At 41.4% G+C, this 25,854-nt stretch overlaps 2 protein-coding genes across 6 annotated transcripts in view; one reads left to right on the top strand and one right to left on the bottom strand.

Annotated features, from left to right (window-relative positions):
- Positions 1-6,096, top strand: part of scn1ba (sodium channel, voltage-gated, type I, beta a) — a 10,927-nt gene extending 4,831 nt beyond the window's left edge. Inside the window, exons 3-5 of the mRNA XM_057044851.1 lie at positions 2,689-2,926; positions 3,015-3,156; positions 5,169-6,096. Of these exons, the coding sequence (XP_056900831.1) occupies positions 2,689-2,926; positions 3,015-3,156; positions 5,169-5,199 (411 nt within the window). The 3' untranslated portion in view covers positions 5,200-6,096. The remainder of the gene's footprint in view (positions 1-2,688; positions 2,927-3,014; positions 3,157-5,168) is intronic.
- On the bottom strand, positions 4,382-25,854 carry gramd1a (GRAM domain containing 1A). Of its 5 annotated transcripts, XR_008952300.1 has the most exons (21): positions 25,438-25,854; positions 22,934-23,833; positions 19,375-19,588; positions 17,987-18,007; positions 17,235-17,319; positions 17,027-17,130; positions 16,633-16,728; positions 16,259-16,339; positions 15,815-15,933; positions 14,693-14,999; positions 13,937-14,093; positions 13,446-13,592; positions 13,013-13,134; positions 12,304-12,446; positions 11,244-11,347; positions 10,770-10,979; positions 10,481-10,565; positions 9,210-9,317; positions 8,611-8,731; positions 4,894-8,506; positions 4,382-4,853 (listed from the first exon to the last, which is right to left on the bottom strand). XR_008952300.1 is itself a non-coding variant. In XM_057044848.1 (20 exons), exons 2-20 carry the CDS (start codon positions 23,353-23,355, stop codon positions 8,405-8,407), a joined length of 2,748 nt encoding a protein of 915 aa, XP_056900828.1. In that variant the 5' UTR covers positions 23,356-23,833; positions 25,438-25,854; the 3' UTR covers positions 4,382-8,404. The 5 variants fall into 5 exon arrangements, 1 of the variants encoding a protein (XP_056900828.1); XR_008952301.1 differs by lacking the exon at positions 22,934-23,833 and having other exon boundaries at positions 25,438-25,846; XR_008952302.1 differs by lacking the exons at positions 22,934-23,833; positions 25,438-25,854 and adding an exon at positions 20,866-21,208.

Raw genomic sequence — 25,854 nt, 5'->3', positions numbered from 1 at the left:
TGATTACATTCAAATGATTTTTTATTTATGATTTAAACAAATATATAATCAATAGAATTCTCTGAATGCATCCATCACAATATTGTTTGCATCCATCACTGGGAACAGACTGTTGCATATGTCATGAGAGTGAACCAGCCCAGTTGTGCATAATTTATAACAGCTTGTTTTTAAACCTCAGCTGTCTCAAGGATGGCTTTTAGCATGTACTTAGTGGAGGAAACCCATTAGATAAAAGATGCCCCTTTTCACCAGGAAGTGCAGCAGTATGGTTGTAACTTCAGTTTAAACCACACAGATACAACACTAATGTTATTTCATCAAGGATGTCTAAAAAGCTGAACATCCATCTTCAACTGCATCTGCGACGCGTGTTTGACCCCCCTGTTCAGGGTGGCGAGTCACTTCATTGCCTCTTGTCCCACCCGGCCAAAGGGGTTAAGCTCCTCAGTGCAAGCAGGGGCACTGGCAATCTGTCACTCTTTCTGCTCCAAGGTGTCCAGATTAAGTCTGTCCAGTACACTCTCATGGCAACATGAGACTCTCACTTTGAGTGTTTTGGTGGATTCAGGTGCTGATGGATACTTCATAGACGGTGGTGAGGCAGTCCAATGTTTCCACAGTGGAGCCAGTCAGTTTTTGCAGTTGTTTGTCATTCCCTCCCCGCTGTCCTCGGGTCCTCGTGGTTAAGGCGCCACAACCCTCAATTTAACTGGTTGTCAGGTGTGCTCACGGGCTGGAGCGCTTCCTGCTACTCTTGTCTTCAGTCTGCTCATTCCTCCCTACCTGTATGCAGAGTTCCTTCTTCCGAGCTACCTGACCTGTCTTCAGTGCAAGAGTTATATCACGACCTTGCAGTCCTTCAGTAAGGAGCGTGCTCTCATTACCCCCGCATAGACCCTATGACTGTTGCATTGATCTCCTTCTTGGGGCGCTGCTTCCGTCTGGCCGTTTATACCACCTCTCCAGACCCAAACAGGAGGCAATGGAGAGCTAAGAAATGACTATCATGATAGTCATTTCTTAGGTCAAGCTTGGTGATAGTATCATCCCATCCGGGTCTGGCAGGGGGATGAGAGGAAGATGTCTTTCAATACACCCCTTGGACACTTTGAATATTTAGTAATGCCTTTTCGGTTGACTAATGACCGGGTTGGTAGTCCCTCTTTTTAAGAAGGGGGACCGGAGGGTGTGTTCCAACTATAGGGGGATCACACTCCTCAGCCTCCCTGGTAAGGTCTATTCAGGGGTACTGGAGAGGAGGGTCCGCCAGATAGTCGAACCTCGGATTCAGGAGGAGCAATGTGGTTTTCGTCCTGGGCGTGGTACAGTGGACTAGCTCTGCACCTTCAGCAGGGTCCTCGAGGGTGCATGGGAGTTTGCCCAACCAGTCCACATGTGTTTTGCGGACTTGGAGAAGGCATTCGACCGTGTCCCCCGGGGGGTCCTGTGGGGGGTCCTCCGAGAGTATGGGGTGTCGGGCCCGCTGATACGGTCCGCATTGCTGGCAGTAAGTCGAATTTGTTTCAGGTGAAGGTTGGTCTCCGCCAGGGCTGCCCTTTGTCACCGATTCTGTTCATAATTTTTATGGAGAGAATTTCTAGGTGCAGTCATGGTGTTGAGGGGGTCCGGTTTGGTGACCTCAGGATCGGGTCTCTGCTTTTTGCAGATGATGTGGTCCTGTTGGCGTCATCGGCCCGTGACCTCCAACTATCACTGGATTGGTTTGCCGCCGCATGTGAAGCGGCTGGGATGAAAATCAGCACCTCCAAATCCGAGGCCATGGTTCTCAACCGGAAAAAGGTGGAGTGCCTTCTCCGGGTCAAAGTGGAGATCCTGCCCCAAGTGGAGGAGTTCAAGTACCTCGGGGTCTTGTTCACGAGTGAGGGAAGAATGGAGCAGGAGGTCGACAGGCGGATCGGTGCGGCATCCGCAGTAATGCGGACTCTGCACCGGTCCATAGTGGTGAAGAGAGAGCTGAGCGAAGCTCTTGATTTACCAGTCGATCTTCGTGCCTACCCTCACCTATGGTCATGAGCTTTGGGTAATGACCGAAAGAACAAGATCACGGGTACAAGCGGCCGAAATGAGCTTCCTCCGTAGGGTGGCTGGGCTCTCCCTTAGAGACAGGGTGAGAAGCTCTGTCATCCGGGAGGAGCTCAGAGTAGAGCCGCTGCTCCTCCGCGTTGAGAAGAGCCAGATGAGGTGGCTTGGGCATCTAGTTAGGATGCCCCTTGGACGCCTCCCTGGTGAGGTGTTTAGGGCATGTCCCTCCTGTAGGAGACCCCCGGGAAGACCCAGGACACATTGGAGAGACTATGTCTCTCGACTGGCATGGGAACGCCTGGGGATCCCTCCGGATGAGCTGGAGGAGGTAGCTGGGGAGAGGGAAGTCTGGGCTTCTCTTCTTAGGCTGTTGCCCCCGTGACCCGACCCCGGATAAGCGGTAGAGGATGGATGGATGGATGGATGGATGGATGGATGGATAACATGAACATGAGACAAGTTGAGATAAACCTGTAAAAAACGCAAAATACAAGCTCTCCATGTCCAATTAAGGTCGCAAGCTGTAATTGTAGTACGCTCTACAGCCAAGCTGACACATTTTTCTACAAAATTCCTGCAGAAACTCTTTTTATGATTCCACTTTGTAACCTTGATTGTTGTCAAACAAGTGATTCTCCTCAGTTCTACAGATACAAAGACGCAGCAGAAGAAACCATTGATGCACGTTTCTATGGCCGCTTGGGATGGAACGGCAGTAACAACACCAAGGATTTGCAAGATGGATCCATCTACATTAACACAGTGACCTTCAACGACACAGGGACCTACATGTGCATGTTCAAACGCACCCTTGTGTATCCCAACTACAAGTTTGAAACCAGCATCAACAAATCCTTCATTTTAAATGTGGTGCCACAAAGTAAGATCAGAAGGGAACCTTTAATCAGTGTCCAAATTATGTCATTTGAATCAGAATTGAATAATTGTATTTGTCTCTGTGTCCCCAGGGAAAAGGGGACTGGCCTCCATCTTGTCCGAGCTGATGATGTATGTGTCCATCATCGGGCTGCAGTTGTGGCTGGTGGTTGAGATGATTTACTGCTACAGGAAGATTTCGGCAGCAGGAGAGGAAGCGATAAGAGAGAGCCCGTAAGAGCTGCTCACACAGGCTCACACACGCTCTCACATGTGGCCAGTCCTGCAGGGCTGGGCAACTGTCCCGGGCCACCAGCCACCAGCAGCTCTTCTCTTTCGGCTTGCAAAATAACCTTTTTTTCCTCTTTCTTCCCCCTCCATGAGCTGAAATCTTGTCACCTTTTCCTATAGGGAGGAGTATTTAGCTATAGCTTTGGAAACCAAAGATAATTGTGTAGGTGTACAGGTGGCAGAATAGCGCCGGTACGTGTCCTCTTTAACACAATCACTTACAGGAGTTCTTTACACTTGTCTGTTGTCATAGCAACATAACCCCATAACCTCCACATTTCTGCAATGCAAATTTGAGGTGTCAACAATATAACAACAATACTACTACTACTTCTACTACTACTATTACTACAGATGCTACTACCACTTCTACTACTACAGCTGCTGCTTCTGCTACAACTACTACTAGTAGTACTACTACTACTTCTGCTGCTACTACTGCTGATGCTGCTACTGCTACTACTACTGCTAGTACTGGAGCTGCTGCTACTGCTACTACTGCAGTTGCTGCTTATTACTGCTACTACTACTGCTGATACTGCAACTACTACAACAACTACTACCACTACAACTATTACTGCAGCTACTTCTACTGCAGATGCTGCTACTGCTACTACTACTACTGCTGCCGATGCTGCTACTGCTACAACAACAACTGCTGCTGCTACTGCTACATATAGTAGATGGTGGTGGCCAATCAGCCTGACGTAGTGGTGATAGATAAACACCAGAAGACAGTGGTGCTGATAGATGTAGCAATCCCAAGTGATAGCAACATCAGGAAGAAGGAACACGAGAAGCTGGAGAAGTACCAAGGGCTGAAGGAGGAGATAGAGAGAATGTGGGGCATGAAGGCAACAGTGGTCCCAGTAGTGATTGGGACACTAGGGGCAGTAACACCCAACCTGAGTAGATGGTTCCAACAGATACCAGGAACCACATCAGAGATTTCTGTCCAGAAGAGCACAGTCCTAGGAACAGCTAAAATCCTGCGCAGATCCCTCAGACTCCCAGGCCTCTGGTGTGTGTGTGTATATATATATACTGTATATTATATACACTTTACAGGTCATTTTACTATTTGGTACACCCACATTAATTTACTCTTTACCACAAGGTGTCACTATAATATGTAAGTTATATTAAGTTAACTGGCAAACAAACCACATTAAACATTGTCTTAGTTTTTATTTTCATCCAATCATCACACCACCAGGACACAAAGATTGTCTGGGGGTCATTTTGAAGTGGGCATTTAAAACTGCAGTTGCTCTATATGTATTTGCAGTCCACGCACACACATTTCCAAGCTGTCCTACGTGTGATAAAGTTTATCACGTATATTTTGGCCAGTGGATTTTTTAAAATTCATTTAATAGTTTCATTCATTTGTTCAGTATACTGTTGATTTTCCATTCAATAAAATGCATTCAAAGGTATATTCTACACATTTCCACTACTTTCTTAGGAAACACAATTACAATCTCTGGCCAAGCAAAAAATATACACCTATGCTACAAAAGTAGTGATTAAAAAAAACTTTACTTTTGGATACTATACCAATAAATCCAATCTTTCTAAGGGAAAATCCAGACATCATGTGAGAAAGGAGGAAGTCTTCAAAAAGGTTCTGAATACTACTTTTCTACCTGTGTTTTCTATGGCTGTCTACTTATTCACCTACATAGTGGATCTGTTGCTTGGGTTTGCTGTGTTTTTGACTGGCTTTAAGTGTTTTATAAATCGGATCGCAATACTTCTTTAATACGTTTTAAATGTATCATAACTGCACTAACATTGGAAGATTAATGACACATTTAAAGGATGTCAGAAAAAAGAATTGGTAAAATCTTTAGCATCAACAATTGTCATGGGACATTAAATCTTAAAATCTATAAAAACATGAGTTTTGTACAGAACATGAGATTCAGTGTCCTGTTTTTGGTTATCTTCAGATGTAGGAGGAGCTCCAGCTGGCTTCCATGAAGGATGCAGCCTTCAGCTGGTCCCTCCTGAAGATGGACCCAGAAAATACTGACTTTCCAGGCTTTCCCTCAGTTTCTACTGTATGTTTCTATTCTGAGACACACAAAGGTTTCAGCAGGTCATGTTCTCAATGATGCTTTACAGTTACCGTAAGTAGAAAAAAAAAAACACCTGAGTGTATTTATTTATATGTTTGCATCCAGACTGGACCAGTGGTGTTGTTGCCAGTTAAGTCTTTTCCCAAGATCACAAGTAATTTTAGCAATATTTGATCATATCTCAGTTCAAGGTCACCACCCTTCCTTTTATTCTTTAAGTTGGTGAAAAAGGACACACACACACACACAGAGCAAATGTTAACATCCAATTAGTATTTCTTCCTTTGTAACAAAAGTAAAAGTGGAAACCAGTTCTACCAGAGGGGAAAAACTAGAACGGAGGGTAAATACAGAAGCATTTGATCAGTCCTAACAGCCACTTTTTGGTGTCTGGAGGTTAGTGACGCAGCTACTGCCATTTAATGCTTTGTTTGTTTTACAGCTATTCTGCACATTTCTCCGTTAGTTATTTATCAGTCATAAAGCAGGATGCCGAAAACATTTGGAGATATTGCAGATAAGGGAAGTAAAATCCGATCGATAAAGTACAACTGCCTGCTAACTAGTTGAGTCTTGCTAAGAGCTTCCTGTGGTTTACATTTCAATTAAAGCTGAAAAGCCCATTCAAGCAACAGGAGCTGACTGACACGGTGTGTTATAACACCGTTGTTATAACACCTCTGAATCTTGCACAGAGACCAACTTTTTCTAATCATGGCTTTCAACTGCGATATCAATGGGATAAAAGCTGCTTGTTCCATGATGCAATGTTTGTGCAAATAAAGAAAAATAAAGCTTTGGTTTCTATTTTTTATTTTGTCTGAATTATTTCAGATGTATTTAAATTTTAATCTTCTGCATTTCAGGCTTGTCTTAAAGGTAAATTTGTTTAGCCTCACATTGAAGAAATCTTGGCATAAACTTTGGCCAGGATCCATCCAATAATAGTCTACATGAGTGTTGTTTAATATTTCTAAAATTGCAAAGATTATGAGCTTATTAACTCATAATTAACTGTCCAGGCTGGATGACTGTAAATCATTATCATCAGGCGGCCTAAACAATCCCTTAAGAAGCCTCGAGCTGATCAAAAACACTGTGACATGGAGTTGTGACATGAATTAGCAAGAGATGTTATTCCCGTGCTGCCTCCTCCTCATTGGCTGCCCAGTAACTAGAGAATAGACTCCTCCTGACCTAAGAGTTTCCAAGAGGTCACACTCATCATATCAGAAGGAGCTGATGGCATCCTATCACCAGCAACATTATCATCACCATCACCCTCCATTTTCAGTGCTGATTTACTACAGGAACTTTAAAAGCAGAATGGGTGGATGAGCCTTTAGCAATCCGACCCCTCTGCTGTGAAACCCTTCTCCCTTTGATCCATGAGGAGGATCCCCCATATGAGCCTGGTCCTGCCCGAGGGGGGACTGGCTTTCCTCGTCACTGTTGATTTTTTTTGGGAATCAGGCTCTGTATTTCTGAAAGGCATTTAGAGACAATTTTGACTGCTAAATAAATAAAGATGGATTAAAATGACAAAGAAAATTCACAAAGAAAACCAGGATTCTATAGCAATCTGCAATGAAATGATTGATAACTCAAGAAACGACAAACAACAAAAAACAGACTTAGAAATGAGTCCTTTCATCCCAGTACTCTTTATGACATGGTGTACAATCACACCTGTACAGTACATTCTCACCTCCCCCGCTCATCAACAATGTCTTTCTTTATAAGTCACATTTCCTAAATAAATATCAAATTGCATCTTCAATTTGTGTATGGTCATGCACAGCATGGCCCACATGCTTCCAATAATGAGGGGGGCAGAGAGATAGAGAGAGGGAGGGAGGGAGAGAGGGTGAAGAACAGGAAAGAAAGAAAAAGCTAAAAGTGCGAGTGTAGTTGAATGATATAGATGAAAAGAGGGGAACACGCAGATGACATGTGCTGACACCACAGGACCAGCATGAAGTGGACTGTGGCCTGAAAATTGACAGACAGCAAAATCATGGACAATAAAAAGCAAATACAAGTGGGTACACCAAAAAGATTTTTCCCTTTTCTTCTTCTGCTGGGCCTACAAACTTCTAGATGCTCTTCTTCATTTGAAACACAGCCCAGTTTTAGGTTCTTTTGTTCTAAATGTGGATCTAACCTAATCGAGACAGATGTTCTGGTCTGCTTCTGTCTGACATGAACATATGAAAACAGTAGCTTCCAAAATATGGAAATTTTACATATGAAAAATCTAAGCTCACACGCACACATCAGTCGATCTTTTTTCCACTGCCTCTATTCTTATATACTACATCTTATATACTACAACATTCAGAATAGAACTAGAGTCACTATGGTGCAATTGCTGCTCTGACAATAACCCTTTTTCCAAGTCCCACCTGGTCCAGACTGCAACAGTAAATCAGAGCATTCAACCAACGGACTTCTTCAGAGCAGGATATGGCTCCAGCCGGAGCCGATTGTGATAATACTGTAACAGCCTGTAGACGTTAAGCGCTGACTGTCTTCACACAGAACTCCACACGCCGACGGTGGAAACGATAAAACCTACATTAGGGTGGGAGGAGTGAGGAGGTTTTTGGGCTTCACCTCGAGGGTTTAGCTGACATTTAAAAACCAGGATGAAGCTCAGGGGGCTAATACTGAAGTGTTTCTTCTCCAGGACTGACAGGCCTTTCAAGAGCTCAGCTCCTGGAAAGTCCTGACAAAAAGGGTCCTACCTCTGGCCATTTTGGAAGCTTATATTTGCCAGCTGTTGCTAACAGCAAGCCTTCTCGTGAAACATTTGACACAAACGCTTGATCCCTTTAAATTTACCAATGTAATGTTGGCCATGAGTGTGACATGAGGTTGATTTTCAACAGTGAAGAAAAGGCCCACCAGTGGACTGTCCTTACACAGTACCTATACAATAGCTGAGGTCCAACTTTAGATTCATTATTGCTGTGGTCCTTCAAATCCACAACTTAGAATTCCCCCCAGTCTGTGTCAGTTGCAAAGGAGAAAAAAGGAGCAAAGCTGGTGTTTGTCTAAGTTGACCAGCTTGGAAACAGCGGAGGTGAGAGCTGACCAGAAGACACTCAATCCTCGGCTTGGGTCTCTGCAGGGGGCTCATCAGGAGCATCGTGCTGTAACTCGGGGACCCCGATACCACTGTGGAGCTTCTCTAAAGACTGCTTCATCTGATATGTAAAGAATGAGGGATATGAGAAGACAATAAGCCATTACATTAGCAGGCATGTGTGAACAGGGACTGGTAGCGTGGCCATTGAAAATAAACACCCACCTGGTCAAGGAGTGTTACAGAGGACTGCAGTATCTGCTGCCATTTGCTGAGCTGAGCCTGATGAAACTGCCTCTGAAGCTGCAGAATCTGAGCCCACTCCGCAGCTGTTTGAGGCAAAGGACTGACAGGAAAAAAAGAGGAGATGTTGGTTGAAGGAGGAACAGGGAGAAAACATCATCTGTATCTGAACACCAATGATCGGCAGGGCTCTTAAACACAATTTCCTTTGTGTGTGTGTGTGTGTGTGTGTGTGTGTGAGGCTCCTTAATTATTTAAAGTCAGAAAAAGCCTGTCTTTAAGTTGCAGCTCATCACAGGGGCCTATGAAAGCATTTGGGGTTTTGATGCCTTGCTCATGGGCATTTAGGCAGTGCTCTTAAGGTGTCCTGGCACCTCTCCAGCTACCAGCATCCCCTCCAAAGAGTAAGATAATATTACATGATAAGAAGGCAATATAAAATGAAGGAAACTAGTGGGAACTATTTTAGATTTGTGTGAAACTTTCCATAGGCGTCACTTATTTATTTGATAAATGCAGTTATTAAGCACAAAAATCAGTTTCTACATGTAACCAGAGGTGCAGCACATAGACGGGTTTACCTGTCAGCAACAGAGAAGGAGTGCCAGGTTTCCAGTGTATGGGCTGCTCTTTCCAGAGTATACAGCTTGTAGAACAGCAGCATGTTAAGTGCAACCAGCACCACCAGGCTAGTAAGCATAGAAGAAAAAAAAAAAAGAGTGTAAACTACACACTGGACACATACGGTACAATACAATTACAGAACAATTCTTAGAATGCATTTTCACTTAAAAAAGAACAATGCAAGTTAAAAACAGTAAAAACTCCACCCTGACACAAATGATTGTGGTACAAGCAACTTTTACATTTTACACCCATGGCCAGGATATTTCATTAGATTTTCATTGCTGTTACTTAACTAACAGGATGCGTCAAGTTGCATAAAGGCCAGTTTCTTGACAAAAACCACAGCGGGATGACTGAAATACTTTGATTTGGTGATTTCAGCTTTTACATTCTTTCTTCATGTCTCTTACAGAAAATGGGAGGTGATATTTCCAGGTTGAATACATATGCTATTACAATTTATATCTGATTTTTACAGTTGTAATAATGAACATGTGAAGATAAAGTACAAGTGTGGAAGATATTTAAAGGGATATGACATTCTGGAAATGCCTGTAAAATACATGCGATTGTTCCAGTTTGCAAATTTGAAATAGAACTTAAAGGAAAAGATTTTTAAAGTACCAAAAGGTGGATTTTCCTCACTTTCAAAAGATAAATCATTCAGCCATATAAATGAAAGTTCTCATACCAACCTGATGCAGATCCTAATCACAAGAGTAGTGCAGAAAGGAAAGGGGGAAAAAAGATAAATATACAGGCAAGACAAGCACCGTATGGCTGGTTTGTGTAGAAAATCACCATGAAGTGTATCTGAACCAAAGGAACATCCAGATGAAATATACCAAAGAAAGCAAAATGGTGATTAAAAGTTGAATTAGGTTACAAAATCTATCCCAATCATCCAGGGCTTACTATAATGTTCAACTTGAGATGTGTGAGTCGCATGCAGGAACACAAGCATTTATTTAACATTAGTTTTAATATAAATACAGTCAGTTGTAAGTTGCATAATCCCCTTTCTAGCCCTATTTCTGTTCTATATAGCTTTCTGTGTGTGAGACACCATGCAATCATGAGAGAATCATCTGATCACTGAACAATAAATTGCACAACACTAGACCTAATTGAATCCAAAATGCCTTTAGGGAGAAGGGATAGAGTGGCTCTGCAGCAGCTTAAAGCCACACTGCACTAAACACAGACACACTTCAACTCTACCTACATGAAGCTGACTATGAGGAGGATGGTAGATATGTTGTTCTGTCCGCCGCCGCGGGAACGCTCCCCAAGTTTCAGGTAGGTCTCACCTGGGAAGAAAAACACAGTTGGTTCCTCTTACAGCCACCTAAAGGACTCAATTAAAGGACTTAAATTAAATTCATTCCAGGTGATTAATAATTACAGATAATAAATAATAATTATTTTAAATGACAAAATAAGGCTAAGTACTTGGTATATATACAGGGAAGCAGTATAAACATAACAACAAAGCTGTTTCCAGGCTGACTTACTGGCTTCTCTCCTGTCCCTCTGCTCTCTGACTCCCCTGTCTGCTCGCTCTCCACTGCCCATGCCTCCCACCTCTCTCTCTTTCTCCTTCTCGCCCTGTCGGCGAGAACAGGTACGTTTGCGACGACGCAGGGAGGGTGGTGACTTTGAGCCCGAGACCGCGGCTTCGCCTGTGGTGACCGTCAAGACTTCATTTTGCAGCAGTTCATTCTCTGTAAGGATGACAGATGGGGTCAGCCAGCCTACCATGGCGCCGTAGGCCACGCTCAAATGCAGTCCGGAGGCACACTCTTAAACTATAAAGTCAGTCATTCAGAGAACATGTAGAAGGAAAGGCCACATCATCTCCAACAGAACTAAACACAACACATAACTCTCTGTTTTGAGTACACAGAGTCTGTGGAAAACATGAACTTGGTTTCCACCATCCATGCATACGTATTCAGAGTTCCACACAGGCCAAGCACATGGCTCACCCATATGTCTGTAGTACTCCTCGATCCCGCTCCAGGTATTTTTTTCTATCAATGCTTTCACAAGGCTCCACGGCTGCTTCCTGTAGCAAATATCTGAGGAAACTCTGGAAAAGAAAAGGAACATTTTGAAAATCTAAATGAAAACCACCACCTTTACCCAAAAATGAATATCCACTGTAATCAACATCATTAGTGTAATAATACAGAAATATATATTCCATATGACAAAAGCAAGCATTGAAGTGGGTGACCTAAGCGCCTGTAATTTCTAAAATATATGGCTGTCTACTGCTTTAATCCAGGAAAAGACAATTGATTCAGCTGTAGAGTATCAATGTGCCAAATTTAAATGGCAGAATTGCAATATTAGGAAAATGTTGACTTGTGACATCACTTTGATCAATTTTCCCAATATCTAATTATACATTCTAAGTCATTTGCTTGTTTATTTGATGAAATATCTCTACAGGATTGAAAATTGTGTAGGAAGTGGCTTTTGGAGGTGCGTCTGAACACGGCTCAACAGCCATGCTTCAGGTGGCTCAGGTTCTGGACCACAACAGAATGAGAATGATAGTTGTGTTACTGCTGATTAGTGGATTGGATACTAGTCTGCGCAATCTGTTTTATAATCTTGGTAGCTTTCTCACTTGACACATTTTACCTTGATGGTAATTGAAATATTAATTTTATAGTTCTTTTTATCTATATATTTTATATAGATGTATTATAGATATCAAATTTAATTTAAGCCATGTTATAATAAAGACCTTCTATATGATGATTAATAGTGACACACCGGTGAACCTTTTTTTAAAAACTGATCAATATTATTGATGAGAAATGAATGAGGAAATGCTCCAAATGAACAAATTCAGTAGTGTTGTATTTATTGTGGAAGAGCAGGGAGATGAGCCTTTACTTGAATGAAATAGGTTTCTTCTCTTGATTCTTTGTTCAATATGCTTTTGTTACAAACCCAAATTGAACCTCAAATACCGACAGAAGAACTGTGTTTAAAACTAATATTTGAAAATGTTGCGGCACAAGAGCCGCCTACCTGAGGCGGCTCTTGTGCTTGTTGATAGAGGTGAGGCAGTATCTGTGGACAGTGAAGAAGTAGTCCTGATATGGGATTCCTGAAGTGATGACTTCAGAGTCCACCACGTAGCACTCGCCCCTGGCACTGCTCTTGTGTAGCATCTGTAATCAGGAAGAAAATTTCCATCAAGTCGTCTCTTTTCCTGAATATCTGTGAATTCCATGTTCGCAAACATATTTTACACTCAGGGGTTCAATAATTGTTGCTTCAGTGGAACATGGATCACCATATGGATCTCCACTCCACAATATTGGGTCTCACATGGCTGGAGGTGAGATATTAGGCATGTTTTTACACTTTTCTCTGAAGTGTATGTTAAAAAATTGTTTACAGAATAAAGGTAATCTTCACGCTCCATTTTACATGAGGCACACAAACGGGAAACCACCACAACAAGAGTCTTACTGTATAGTGACCTCGTGGTCGCAAAAACACACAACCTACACAACCTTTTTTACTCGCCACAAAAATACCAGAAAAGATGCGATTAACTATATTAAGAAAATTCATTTTGAGTCCACATCAAGATCTGTTTTTTTTCTTATTGAAATCACCAGACTACTTTGGACTGAAAAGATGGACACTAAAAGCACAAACCTGCCTCTGAATATCCACAAAACCCACATGCAAAAAGACTGAATTAAGTAAATAAAATCAGAGTCAGCACCTGCGTCTCCACCACAGAGGCAGTCTTAGGGCCAAGGGGATTGTTGAGGGCGATGGTGTAGCTTAGAACACGGGTAGTATTTCCACTGCTACTATCCTGTTGCCATTCACCCACAGACAGGTCTGAAAGTAAAATGAGAACAGATGCAAATCAGGAGAAAACACGAGAAAAGCTTTAAAGAGAGAGAAGGGACAGCTGAGAATGAGAGAGAAAGGAGAGAAAGAAAGGGGAGGGGGGGTGGTCCATAGCCCATTAAATAAAAGAAAAGGAAATGCCCCAATTAAACTTCAACAATGTTCCCAAGCTTACTGGGCCTCCAACTAGGGTACCCACCGGTCAAATACTATACAAAACTATTCAAAGCACACAGTGAATTTAGCGGGTATAAAATACCAGCAAAAGAAAAGAGCAAGACAGAATAAACTCCACTGACCGGTGAAATGTCGCTGGGAGAAGAGATGCTGGATGAAGTGTGTGTCAACAGAGAAGAGAAGGTCATGCAGTTTGTCCACACTCATGCGAACAGCAGTGTTGATGTGCAGTCGACCACTCAGGTCCAAACAAAAGGACTCGACTTCACCTAGAATTTAGTAAACCAAAAATCCGTTTATTTGCTTTCAGAAATTCTCTCATTCCATATTCTGCACAAACAATTCAAGCAAAATAACTAAACAATTAAAACAATATAATATACACACACATTTCTGTGCAATATTAAAAAAAAATCTTTTTCTGGTGTAGCTTTTTTCTAGCTTTTTTCCTCAAATGGTATAATGAAAAAAAATAAATCTACCTCGTTTTATTTTTTTCCCTCATGGGAGCCCTAATACTCTAAGACCTTGCCTTACAAACTTTGATTTCTATTTGTTGTAAGTGCAAATGAGTAAGTAATGGAGCAAGGAAACATGGTGAGAGTCTGCTTACATCCACTCTCTTCCTGCGTGTCTGAGGAGTTGCTGGGGTCTGTGGGTAGATCATCATCGTTGGTGATGTCCAATGTGGAGAGGTTTCCAAGACTGGGGGGTGGAGATGGCATTGTTTGATTGGCTGACTCGGACAGGCTGTAACCCTCTTCCAGATTCTGATAAAGCAAGAGAAAAAAGAGCAATGCAGATGACAAACGGCTCGAGGGTTGTAGGGATATCACCTCACTGTCATATGACTTGAGAGGAAAGAGGCTTCAGCGAAATGACACAGTGCTGATGTGTCCTCAACAGACACCAATATAACTACTAAATCTGATTGAGTCAACATTCTCTGCTTTATTCAATTTTATGCTTACCGTTCTAAGATTACAGGCAGCTTTTTTCTATTTTTTTTTTTTTTTATTGGGTTTTTACAGGTCTTTAGCCTAAGGACACATAATACAAAAACAGAAAACACTTCATTACAATGAGAGACAAATTCTAACTATTAAAACTGCTTAAACATCAAAATGAAGAAAATGTCTCATGTCTGTACATGTGTTGCATAATCAGTATTACTTGCCTTATATAAGCTGGTTGGAATAGATTACAAAAGGCTAGAAAAGTGTTGAAGTTTGAGGCTTCAGTTGTCTTAATCTTTAGTTGCAGGATTTGTCCCAGATCATTTAAACATGAATAACACACAGTACTGTTGGTCTGTGAGCCTGAGGTTTCAGGACTGAGCCCGACTGAGCAAATAAAAATGATTACTCACAAAGGAGGCAGTAGCAGAGGCTGGAGCAGAGGAAGAGGCAAGAACGCTTGTGGAAGATAGTGAACTGTAGGTGCTGGTCAAACTAGGTTCAACAGGGTCAGAGATGAGTCTGCAACCAGATGAGGAAGGCACCTCTAAGGGCAAAGAGGAGGCGGAGGGCGGTGGAGAGGAGCCTCCGAGGCTGGCAGTTAAAGGAAGGGTAGGTGGGCTGCAGGGCACAAGGGCCGGGAGAGAGCTGCCTGTGGAGGACACTGAAACTGCACTGAAGTCCAAGAGGTCTGTAACAGACACCGACTCGTCACCTGGCCTTCAGAAAAAAGAAGTAAAAATAAATGGAATAGATAGAAGCAATGGATAGGATTTCGTGTGTTCACATGATTATGAAAGTTGAAATACTGTACATCATGTATATTTTCAGACACAATATTTACAATAATCCATTAAATCCATTAAACTTATTTTTCTCTGATGTTATGAATGAGTGTCTGTAGTTATTGAGATTGTAATTGTGCTATCCTGGAAAACTGTAGGTTCAAAAATGAACTTTAATTAATTTTATTGCCGTAATTGCTAGCATTTTTAGTCAAGTTAAACGTGTGACATAAAGTATAACATGCTCATTATTTACCAGAACCACTCATCTATTGATTTGAACAATTTGAAAAAGTCACTTAGATCCATTGGAGTTCACTTCAAAAGAATGTTATTTAAGGATAAAATGTATAGTCCAGTCAGGAGCAAATAAAAAGGTCATCTGGAAATACCTGAAAAGATATTCAGCTTTGTCAAAACACCAAAATCAACCAAAAACAAGATCCAGTCCAGGTGTCCAGAGGCTACCATTATGATATATTTCCTGTTTTAAGTGTCTCAGAAAATGTTTGGAAATAAGTTTAACTGTCACACACAAGATTTGGTTGTGATATACATAAAGTTTATGTTTCAAATAAGATACATTTTGAAAATGGCAAAAAACAATCCTACCAATTACACCCTTACTTTTAGACTGATACGGTTTTTATAATACCGTACAAGCAAAAGTACATTAGGTCTATAACCTGCTCAAATAGCATGAACCCGATCATATATTATTATTATTATTTATATTAAATGAGTACTCACAGTAAGCCGTTCATGTGTTCAGCAGTAGGAGAGACATAGTCATCATCTTCACTAGTCAGCCCCAGCTCAGTGCCATAACACTGGTGTACAATGTGCCAGAGCTCTTTGGGGGACAATGACTGAAAAGAACAATCAATGCAAAACTATGAATAAGTATAAGTATAATAAATGCAAATACATATACAGGTGGTATATATACACACATACACACACATATACACACACACAGACACACAAAATCAGCATTAGCACTACAACAGATTCACTGTACCCAGATAAACTGTATAAGAGAAATCATACTGCTCATTTAGCTGAAAATGACATTTACAGAGTTTATTATTATCACGCTGACAAATAACTTTAAAAAAATAACTAAAATGAACATTTCTGGTTCTGCCAGATCTTGACAGCTTGACTGGCAACAGTCAGTGTATGAGTCTGTACCTTGTCCAAGAGTGCATTTTGCCACAAACGGAAGATCATCATGAAGCTGCGATCTCTTGCTCCAAACGATGTGAAAAAATGCTGAGCAGGTAAAGAAAAATAAAAAAAAAGCGTGAGTTTCAAAAACACATAGTCACTGTTACAGAAGCTAAAACTACTGATAATGAGCTAGCGATTCCTCTAGTCTAGATGTCCCCCACCTCTCACCACAATCCACCACTCACCCACCCAGTAATAACAACAACCATTACAACTATAATACCAATCAAAGTTGATACGAATAATAAGAATTGTTAGTATTAACCACAACTGTTTATTATACTTAATCCAATAAGTGGGACATGCACTGATGCTAAAGCAGGAACCATGCAGACCTTCTCATTGTCTGTGCTGATCTGTATGGCATTGGGGATGAGCTTGGCTGTCTTCTCCTTAGTCATTGAGGTTACATCTTTCAGCAGGATGGTAATCTTAAAAGACAGGGTACAGTTAATACTAAATAAGTCCTTAGTTTTCAATAACACACTGTATATAGTGTATTAAATGGAATATTTTACATTTTGGATACACAGTAATGCTATTCAGTGGGTTCAAGCATGTCACATATAACTCTGATAATTGTGACATTTTCTGAGACATGCATATTGATTATATTCACACATTTATATTAATGCAATATACAAGTCACAGGCAAGACAAACCAGTTAACAATTAGCAAGGGTCTGAGCATGAAAAGGTGATTATGTAGACAGAGAATGTGAAACTTACAGTGGTTTCCCAGCGGAATATATTACTGTAGAAACAAAGCCAATTCTCTGACAGATAAATCCGGCCCTGAAGAAGGATGTCTTTCTGCAGGGCACAGGAGTAGTCTGAAAATTCAAGCGGAAAATATTTCATTTAGGTGTATAGTGTGTGATTCGGGATTTCAACAAACATATTTAAGCCATCATAAATTTAAATATACTTAACTCACCCACTATAAGTCGTTCTGTGTCAGGAAGTTTCTTAAAGAGTCTACGAAATTCCTCGTTCCGCTGTTTGTAGGTAGGGCTGAGTACCTGAGGGTAAAGCGGATAAGACAAAATGCTGTTCTGTGAAAAAATAAATTACATTAAAACATTAAAAGTTGACATCTCCAATTAACAATAATTTTACCAAAGGAATGAAGAAATACGGTATAAGAAGAGCTGTCATAAGCGTAACAATCTTGCAAAAGTAATACCTGGAGCAAAGTTAGAATGACATGGTGGCATTTCAAAGGAAAGGAGCAACATTACTATTTAATGCAGAAACATGACGGCCTTTTATATCAACGATGGAACATTAAACACTTACCAGCCTTATTATACTGCAGTCATTTACACAAAACGCTCTATAAAAATGTTAAAGCCTAGTAACAGTGCATCCCTACCATGTTGTCTCCCCAGCCAACAGGCATTTTCAAAATTCCAGTTAGCTGCTATTCTCAACTAATGACACCGCTCCTACATTTGCTGACAGCAGTTTTTACAGTCAGTGAGATTGTCTGTGCTGGCCAGACCCAGGGGAAAGTCCTCCTATTTTATCTTAGGGCCTTTTAAAGGGGATTGAAACACAGCATTCCTGCTTAAATACATGCTACTTAAAGGAGCAAGTTCCACCCATATGGGAGGAAAAAACAAACATTATTAAAATAAAGCTCCTCGGGTGAAAATGCTTAATGACACATTGTTCATGTTTACTTACATTGTACCAACTCTGCATTTTCTGTAAAGACAAAAAAAAGGTTATTCGACAGAGGATGTTGCTCAAACATTTCCACAGAATGTTGCAAGAAAAAAAATGTTTTGGTGGATTTTTAAAAATCTCTCGGCCCAACTAGTTTTCAACAGCAGTGAAATATTCCTTTCCCTCTTTCACATAAAGAACCCTGAAACACTAAGGCAGGATCAGGTCAACCACATCCTGACAACATTCATTAAAAGTGTAGATATTATTTTACACAGCCATCAGAGGTCATCAGACACCCTCATCAGCAGGTTACCTTTTATAATTGTCATTTCATCACCACTGCAAGAGCAGCTTTAAACATTAAAACACAACTTACTGTTGGAGTTGCTGAGGGTTCAGGGGAAAGTGTCTATGAAATATATTTATTCCAATAAATGTAGGGTACAGCCCCTGGTTTAGATTAACAAGCTTCTATTTAGCCACTTCACACAATTATAGTGGTGTAATAATGAAACTGAAAGTCCAGCACAACTAGGAAAGTATCTAGCTTGAATTCATTTAGAACTGAAGAGAAATGTTTTAAATTGACTTACAACATAGCCTTGAAAATTTCAAAACTGATTACTAAAGCCCAGAACCAACTTCTTTCCATCACAACATATACTGCTGTTGTGTCAGTAGAATGTTCCGGAATAACTGGCAAACATAACACATTTAAAGAGTAACTACACCCGAAAACTGAACCTATTGAGGTGCCATCAATATCTTGAAATTTTAAGTACATATATCAATTCGGTGTATTTCGTTGTAAAAAATGTAAGTGACTGCCTTCTATGGGTAGAGACCTGCTAAAAGTCACATTTTACTATTGGCTGACACTGAGGTGGAGGAGCGTTTGGAGGCAGTGTTCCTCACAAACCATTACGGTTCAACCTGCCCCTCCCATATAAACTAACACCTGGCGACTCTACGAAGTAATGAGTAGGACAGATTGAGAAAATTGTGAATAAAATAAGGTAAATATGTACGGTAATATCATTAGCACAAAATAGGCAATGCTTAATTGTAGACAGCTATCTTGTGTAGTTTTCCATGTTGTAGTTGTTATTCACTAGTTAGCAGGTTAGCTTTAGAATGTAGCTAGTGGCCACAACAGGTCAGCAATGTAGTTTTTTTTTTCTGGTTGCTTTGGTTTCCAGCTGACAGTCGCTCATCCTCAGCATATTAGCTAGCATGTGCCATTGTGTGTTTTCTGCAATTACTTTGTGTGTGTGACGGTTGTAGTGGTAGTGATGGGGTAGGGGGGCTGTTGGAGAGTGGCTGGGCGTGTCAGGCATAATCAGGCATTTTCTTGAATGCATGTCAGCTAAAACCTTGAGGTTTAGTTACTCTTCAACAGTTACCTTGGCATTGCGGGTGAAGTGGCGAGCAGCAAGTGGGTAAGCAGATGAAAGGGATGAGGCAGAGGGTATAGAGGGAAGAGGACTATCCGAACAACCTCCTCCACTGCTCTTCTCTCCCGCTACCTCGCTCTCACTGGCCCTGCTTCCCCCAAGGACCCTGCGACGCAGGGAGGGAGAGCTCCCGGGGGTACTGCGCGGTGAGTTACTGGCTGTGCTGGAGGTCAACAAAATAAATATGTCAGAACAACATTTTTATTTTGAATCATGCAGAGTGGTCACTCCAGTGATACCAAAGTTGTTGGTTTGATCCCAGGCCCAGAGCACTGCATGCTATGTTTAAGTTTCTGACACCTAACCCAAAACAGCTTCTGTTGCAGTGTCTTTGGATGCCAAGCACTTTGAGTGGTCCAAAATGGCTCAAAGGGGGTTATATAAATACAGCCATGACCAAAATGGGTACTGAAATCAAATGTTTGGGAATTAAAATAAATAAAAAAATTATAACATCAAGCATGCAGAGGTAACCTAAAAATAAGATTGGACAAATAAACCAGTTTGTCATCAGCAAATTTGAGTAGTAAGTATGAAGGCTGGAGAGGAGATTATGCCAAGGAGCAGGAATACAGCCTAGGGGAACTGGATACATTACCCATCATTACCAACAAATGTTATCACTATTCACACTATCACCATCAATCAAACACGAAAAATAGCAGTCTTTTCATTTACAATTGTTTGACTGAGTGTCCTAAACATACACAAATACATTTTTGCCCAGTTCCCAACTAGGACCATTTAATTTGGTCCCAAACTACCAAAAGGTGACGCTCTTGCCCGCTGTGTGTGTGTGTAGGTGAAGGTCAGATAGATGCTAGACACAGAAAGGATTTAATGCAGTCATTGAGAACCACGGTGATAGGGAAGGATTTCTACAATATTTAATTGAAGGGAAACGGGACAAACAGCAACTGCATTCAGCCTGCCAGCGCGACCAGGTCGCTGAATTATGAGTCTGTGTCAACATGTGTTTACAACCCCATTCGTGGCTAGCACAAATCTCTGCTATCCAACCAAACTTGGGGAATCTGCAGTCAGCACAGCGGCTAATCAAAACATCTAATTCCCCACAGCTCGTTTAGCAGTATTAAAGGGGGATACCGTCGTAGTTACACGGCTCGTTAAAGCCGAGTAACGCGAGGGCGTACAGGGATGGAGGCTGGATGGAGGGGTTAGGGTGGCTCCGGTCACACGGCGCTGTCGACAGAGATCACCAGCAGGCACAAAACCAACACATGGCTAACCATCTGATAAATGACCCAATCTCAGTCTGTGTTTGTTTGACTATTGTTCAGATAAAGCGCGGCGCCCGCTCCATTGATGTGGCGAGCCAGCCGTGCCTCGTCGGACCACAATCCAACGAGCCATCATGTAACCATTAAAGGCGGGTTGGCTATGCTACTCCCGGGATGGGACCTTCGGAAAGTCACTTACTCGAACATGTCATGAGGTCTTTGAGATCCAGATATTCAAAAAAACCCGCAAGCGCGTTGCTGTCCGCTGTAGCATCAATATGGAACCGGTGTTCCTGCGAGGCTAAAGCCAGGCGCCATCAAGTGCCGGGCACTTAGTTTGCCGTCTTGGCTGAGCCCTGAGGAGGACACTCGCCGCCATCGGTCGGTGATTGTTTTCCCATCGAGGTCAGTGTCCCGGGAGCGCATAGCTAGTTAACCAGCCAAGTTAGCGGACGGACCGCTGCAGCGCAGCATATCCCGCTAGCAGGACTCGGTCACGGCCTAGAGTGTTTATCCGTAATCCCCTTTGCAAGCAGAAGTGGGGGTGGTGACGGGGGTGGTGACGGGGGGAGGCGGAACCACAGCCAGGGCCTTTTCCTTTTTACAGTCGGGTGACACTGACATTGGTTACAACTCGGTGTCTTGAACCAGACATTATTAAAACCAGCCTCAAACCAAATGTTTCGATGACAGGCGCATACGATGTTGTCTATAATTTAAACTGTTGTCCTATATGTCAAATGCCATGTGCCAAAAGTACCAATACGTTCTTATTGGGTGGACTGGGAACCCATTTAGAAAATCACATCTTGAAACAAGCAATGTGAACGTGTAGAATAAAATGATTGATCGTTTTACAGTATCAGGTTTACCTAAAATGCAAGAGTTGTAATGTATTATATGAGCATTGCTGCCTGCAGTGCATCCAATTGACCATCGCCCAGAGCTTATCCTACAATCTCTGCCCATCCCTCTGGATTAAACCAACATCATAATCCAGTCTGGGCTGAGCTAGACCCATTTCTTCACTATTCTCTTTCACTTGCTGTAATCTGCTTTCCTGAGGTTCACCAATTGCTCGAGTGTATTTGTGTTTCATGGCCTGAGATGAAACCTGAGAAAGAGTCAAGAAAAATGGCATTTGACACCAAAACAACTGTAATATTCATGTGTCATTAATCTCCTACCATTGGTTCTGCAATGGTAGAAAATAGTAGCCTTTGACAAGACATTATTCCCTCCAAGATACTCAAAAACTGAATTAAATGGGCAACAAGTTTCATTAATCAACATATGTATATGACTGTATATAATGTACATAATGTACATAACATAATAGTTTTTCTTTTAGTGTTGTACACCACTGGCTACGTCTGTAACATGTGAATTTCCCCAATGTGGGATCAATAAAATTTTATCTTATCTTATTACACACAAAAACCATACTGTAAAATGAGTGCCTGGAATCCTTTAAGCAACTTTTTTCTCAAGCAACAAAAATAAATATCAGTTAATAAATGAGTGAAACATTTTTAAAAAAAATACAAATACAGTGCTTATTGTATGAAATATGACATTTTGGGGTAAATAAACTTTGTGGTCTTTCACTGAACAGACTTACTAAACAAAAGTACCTTTTACAGAGACAAACGGAAGAATGAAGAGGAAAAACCGGATTTAAACTATGCCCGAGAGCAGTTCATCACTGACATAACACTGTAAAATGCCAAATTTACATAAAAAGTTCAAAATATTTGAGATTATTAGGGTAAATTATCAAAGACCACAGGGATACAATAGTTATGTAGTAAAGGCAGAATCACACCCTCTTGTCCCCACTGCAGTGAGGCTCAGAATGTCCTGATTGGACTCACATCACATCATCAGACTAAGTGCACTCCTCAATTGGCTGGAGGTGATGTCATGCTTCAGAGGAGTGATAAATGGGGGTAATATCATGAATCAAGGAGGTCTGTCTCTTAATTTGTGGCCAGAAAGGTCTTATGTTGTTCACTGTTGACAATTACATAGGCCGCATTAGTATTGCCAAGTTATATTAATGTGGCAAAAAAAGATTATTTGAGATCTTACAAAATATGTGTAATGATAAGGTGTAAACAGTGTGAAAGGTCTTTAATTAATTCAGTTGAGTGAAATAATATTGGTCATGATGTAATTAAATGTTAAAAAGCACTTTATTACGATGTGCTCACCAACTGATATAATGAACTACATTTTTAACGTGGGAATTAACCCAGCTCACTAACCTGCAGCTCTCCCAGTCAGAATCTCTGCTGAGCAGGCTCCTGAGGGACCAACGGGACCCTCTGCGAGGTGAAGGACTACGGGACCAGGAGTGAGAGGGTGGCAGGAGCAGGTCCTGTGAAAAGCTGTCCTGACCTTGCTCTTGACCCTCCATGTCACAGGCCATGGACTGGGAGAGCAAAGGGCTCGATGCCCCCATTACAATTTGTGCCTTTTTAACCCATTGTTGCGGAGGAGGGTAGCCCTGCTCTTTCTCATTTTGTTTTTTGGTCCGGCTCCTGCTACGGTGGATGGAACGGGACAATTTGGGGCTCGACGAGCCGGACCAGGACTCTGTCTCTGAGGATGGTGGTAAGAAAGTCAGTGTTGGCACACAGATAGGCTGAGCAGGAGTAATACCAGGTCCTTCCACAGGAGTGAACATAGCCACAATTTCACCTTTCCAGGGTTTAAATAGTGAATTACAGAGCACGATAAGAGCGAGTTGCTTCTTTGAAGACAGTCTTTGAAGACAGTGTCTTTGTCTTTGAAGACAGTGACTCTTTCAGAATTTAGAATTCTTGTAAGATTTGATTGTCTTGTTGATTAAAGGAATTTCTCCTAAAAGTTACAGTGGTGTGGGTGTTCCTTTACAATTTAAAATCATGAGTGAGTCATAAAGTTAGAGGGATTTATGTTCCTCGTGCAATCATTTTCCAGCTCTCCGTAAAAAAAAAAAAGTCCTATCGATTTTCAGGATTTCTTCTCTAAACTTCTGACACTGTTCTTTCACACGTTTTTCTTCAGCATAGTTCCATTCTGCTGGTAGTGGCAGGTTTGATGAGATCACTTGTATTATGAGGGTCGTCTTTACAATGAATGATGCCTCAGACAAGGACATATCTGTGTCTGAAAGTAGCTGCCTGTGGAATAAGAAAAGAGCAGAAACTTTGCATTCAAATTTCTTCCTACTAGTCATTGTTAAAACGTTTTATTTACTTTTTATTAAGAACAAATCACTGAAAATCTAAAATTATGACTACAGACTTAGCTCTGTGGCCATGAGAATATACTCTAACAGTGATTATTATTCACTGACAATATTTGCAGTTTACAGTTAATTTATTTTAAGATAGCTTTAAATAAATGAACAAAAATATAGCTGCGCCCCGTTGACAGCATCAAGACACATTTTACTTCTCCATTTTACTCCTTTGTGGGGCCACATTTGGCAGGAATATCATTTGTGGGTAGCAACCATGAAAAAATGCTAAATAGCTCACTCTGTCATTGACTCTTGTTTGAATGGCTAAATTGGGAACAAACACCACCAGGCTAGCCACTGTTGTAGGATGACATCAAGCATTCATCCCAAGTAAGCTAAAGTGGTTGTGTTGGTCATTCAGTCACAAAGAGTCCTGCCCGAGCCGATTCAGAGGGGGGAATGGGGGAAGGGGGGGAAGGGGGGGGGGGTTACAGGTGCCGTACCTGGGGTCCACAGCAACACTAGGATTAGCCGTTTCGTTCTGACAGAGGAGATTTGGTGAATATTTCATGGGCACATACTCAGCTTTGCTGCGCATCCCACAAATTATTGCTCCTTACTAATGTAGAACCACTTGAAAAAAGGGTAAAATCAGGCTTTCCAACACTTTAAACCATGGAGCATTGGCGCAACAAATAAATACTCTACCAAACCCATGTTTCATTAATTTTGGGGCTCCTTTTAGATTTTGAGTAACAATACAAATGTTACAACAAAATACCTTTCTAATGTGTTCAAATTCTGTAACGATGTAAACATGCCAGGCACACAAGCTGGTTGACAGTTATATTGGAAGATATAAAAAGAACAACCCCCCCCCCCCAAAAAAAACCCACCATAATAAAATCACATTTACTTTTTGAAATGTGGCCATTTCTCTGACTTTGTAGTCACAAATAATAAAAGGAACATTTTAACCAAATGGAAATCCTGTCTGATGCCAACAGTACTGACAAGGCTATGGTCATATCTGAATGTAGAGTTTGAATGTAAAGTTCATTCATTGAAAATCCATCTTATTGCTTTGCCTTTTCAAGAAAAAAGAAAAGTATTACCCTTATGTAGAGCAATATCGTACCGCTTGTGAAAAGAATATGTTTAAGACATTGATCACAACTACTCGGCTCCCTAAAGGTGTAAGCACCATTGACATTTTTGTGCCGAAATCGGTTTGAACAAGAACAATATTGGCAAAGACTCTTGTCCCCATACGCCCTACATTGGTTTGACCTTTCGAAACGTTTTGGAGAAAAGAGAAAAACTTTATCTGTGATCCGCAAATGGGCCACTTTTAACACATCAAGTAGAAACTCCAGTTTAGGAAGCACCTTAAGGAAGACCTTATTTAACAAAAACATGGACGAAGCGTACTTAAGTTGGCTTCTAGGTACATTTGCGGATAAATCACGCGTATCGCCATCATATAGCAGACGTGAGCTGGGTGACAAGATCACAAAACTTGACCAAAGATGGGGCACCTACCTCCCATTGGACGAGTTCCCCCCGTTTCTGTTATCTTGCTCGGCCTCGAAAACAAGCCGGGCGATGGTGGGAGATGTGAGGTTAAAATCCACCTTTTCACAGGAACACATCAACATTCTTAGTGGCGAAAAAATCGGATCTGCCTGTGACAGCAGTCAGTTAGCCTTTATCTAGCAAAACAGGTTTCTCTCACGAAGTTACCTCCCTAACTCCAAAAAGCTGACAAGGGTAACTATCTGGCTAGTGGTCTTTGATTCTCAGAGGGAAAAGTTCGTGTTCCATTCTTCCTAAATGTGCAGGTCGGCCAAATGTCGCCACATTCTTTAACCTGATCACGAATGTTAGCTTTATGCTAAAGTGTTTGGTTCACACTTCAACACTTTTTTTTGGTCGAAAAGGGAAACATGATGAAGTCAG

Source organism: Takifugu flavidus, chromosome 10, assembly GCF_003711565.1.
Source record: "Takifugu flavidus isolate HTHZ2018 chromosome 10, ASM371156v2, whole genome shotgun sequence".
Classification (NCBI taxonomy): Eukaryota; Metazoa; Chordata; class Actinopteri; order Tetraodontiformes; family Tetraodontidae; genus Takifugu; species Takifugu flavidus.
This window is presented reverse-complemented; position numbering and strand designations above follow the sequence as displayed.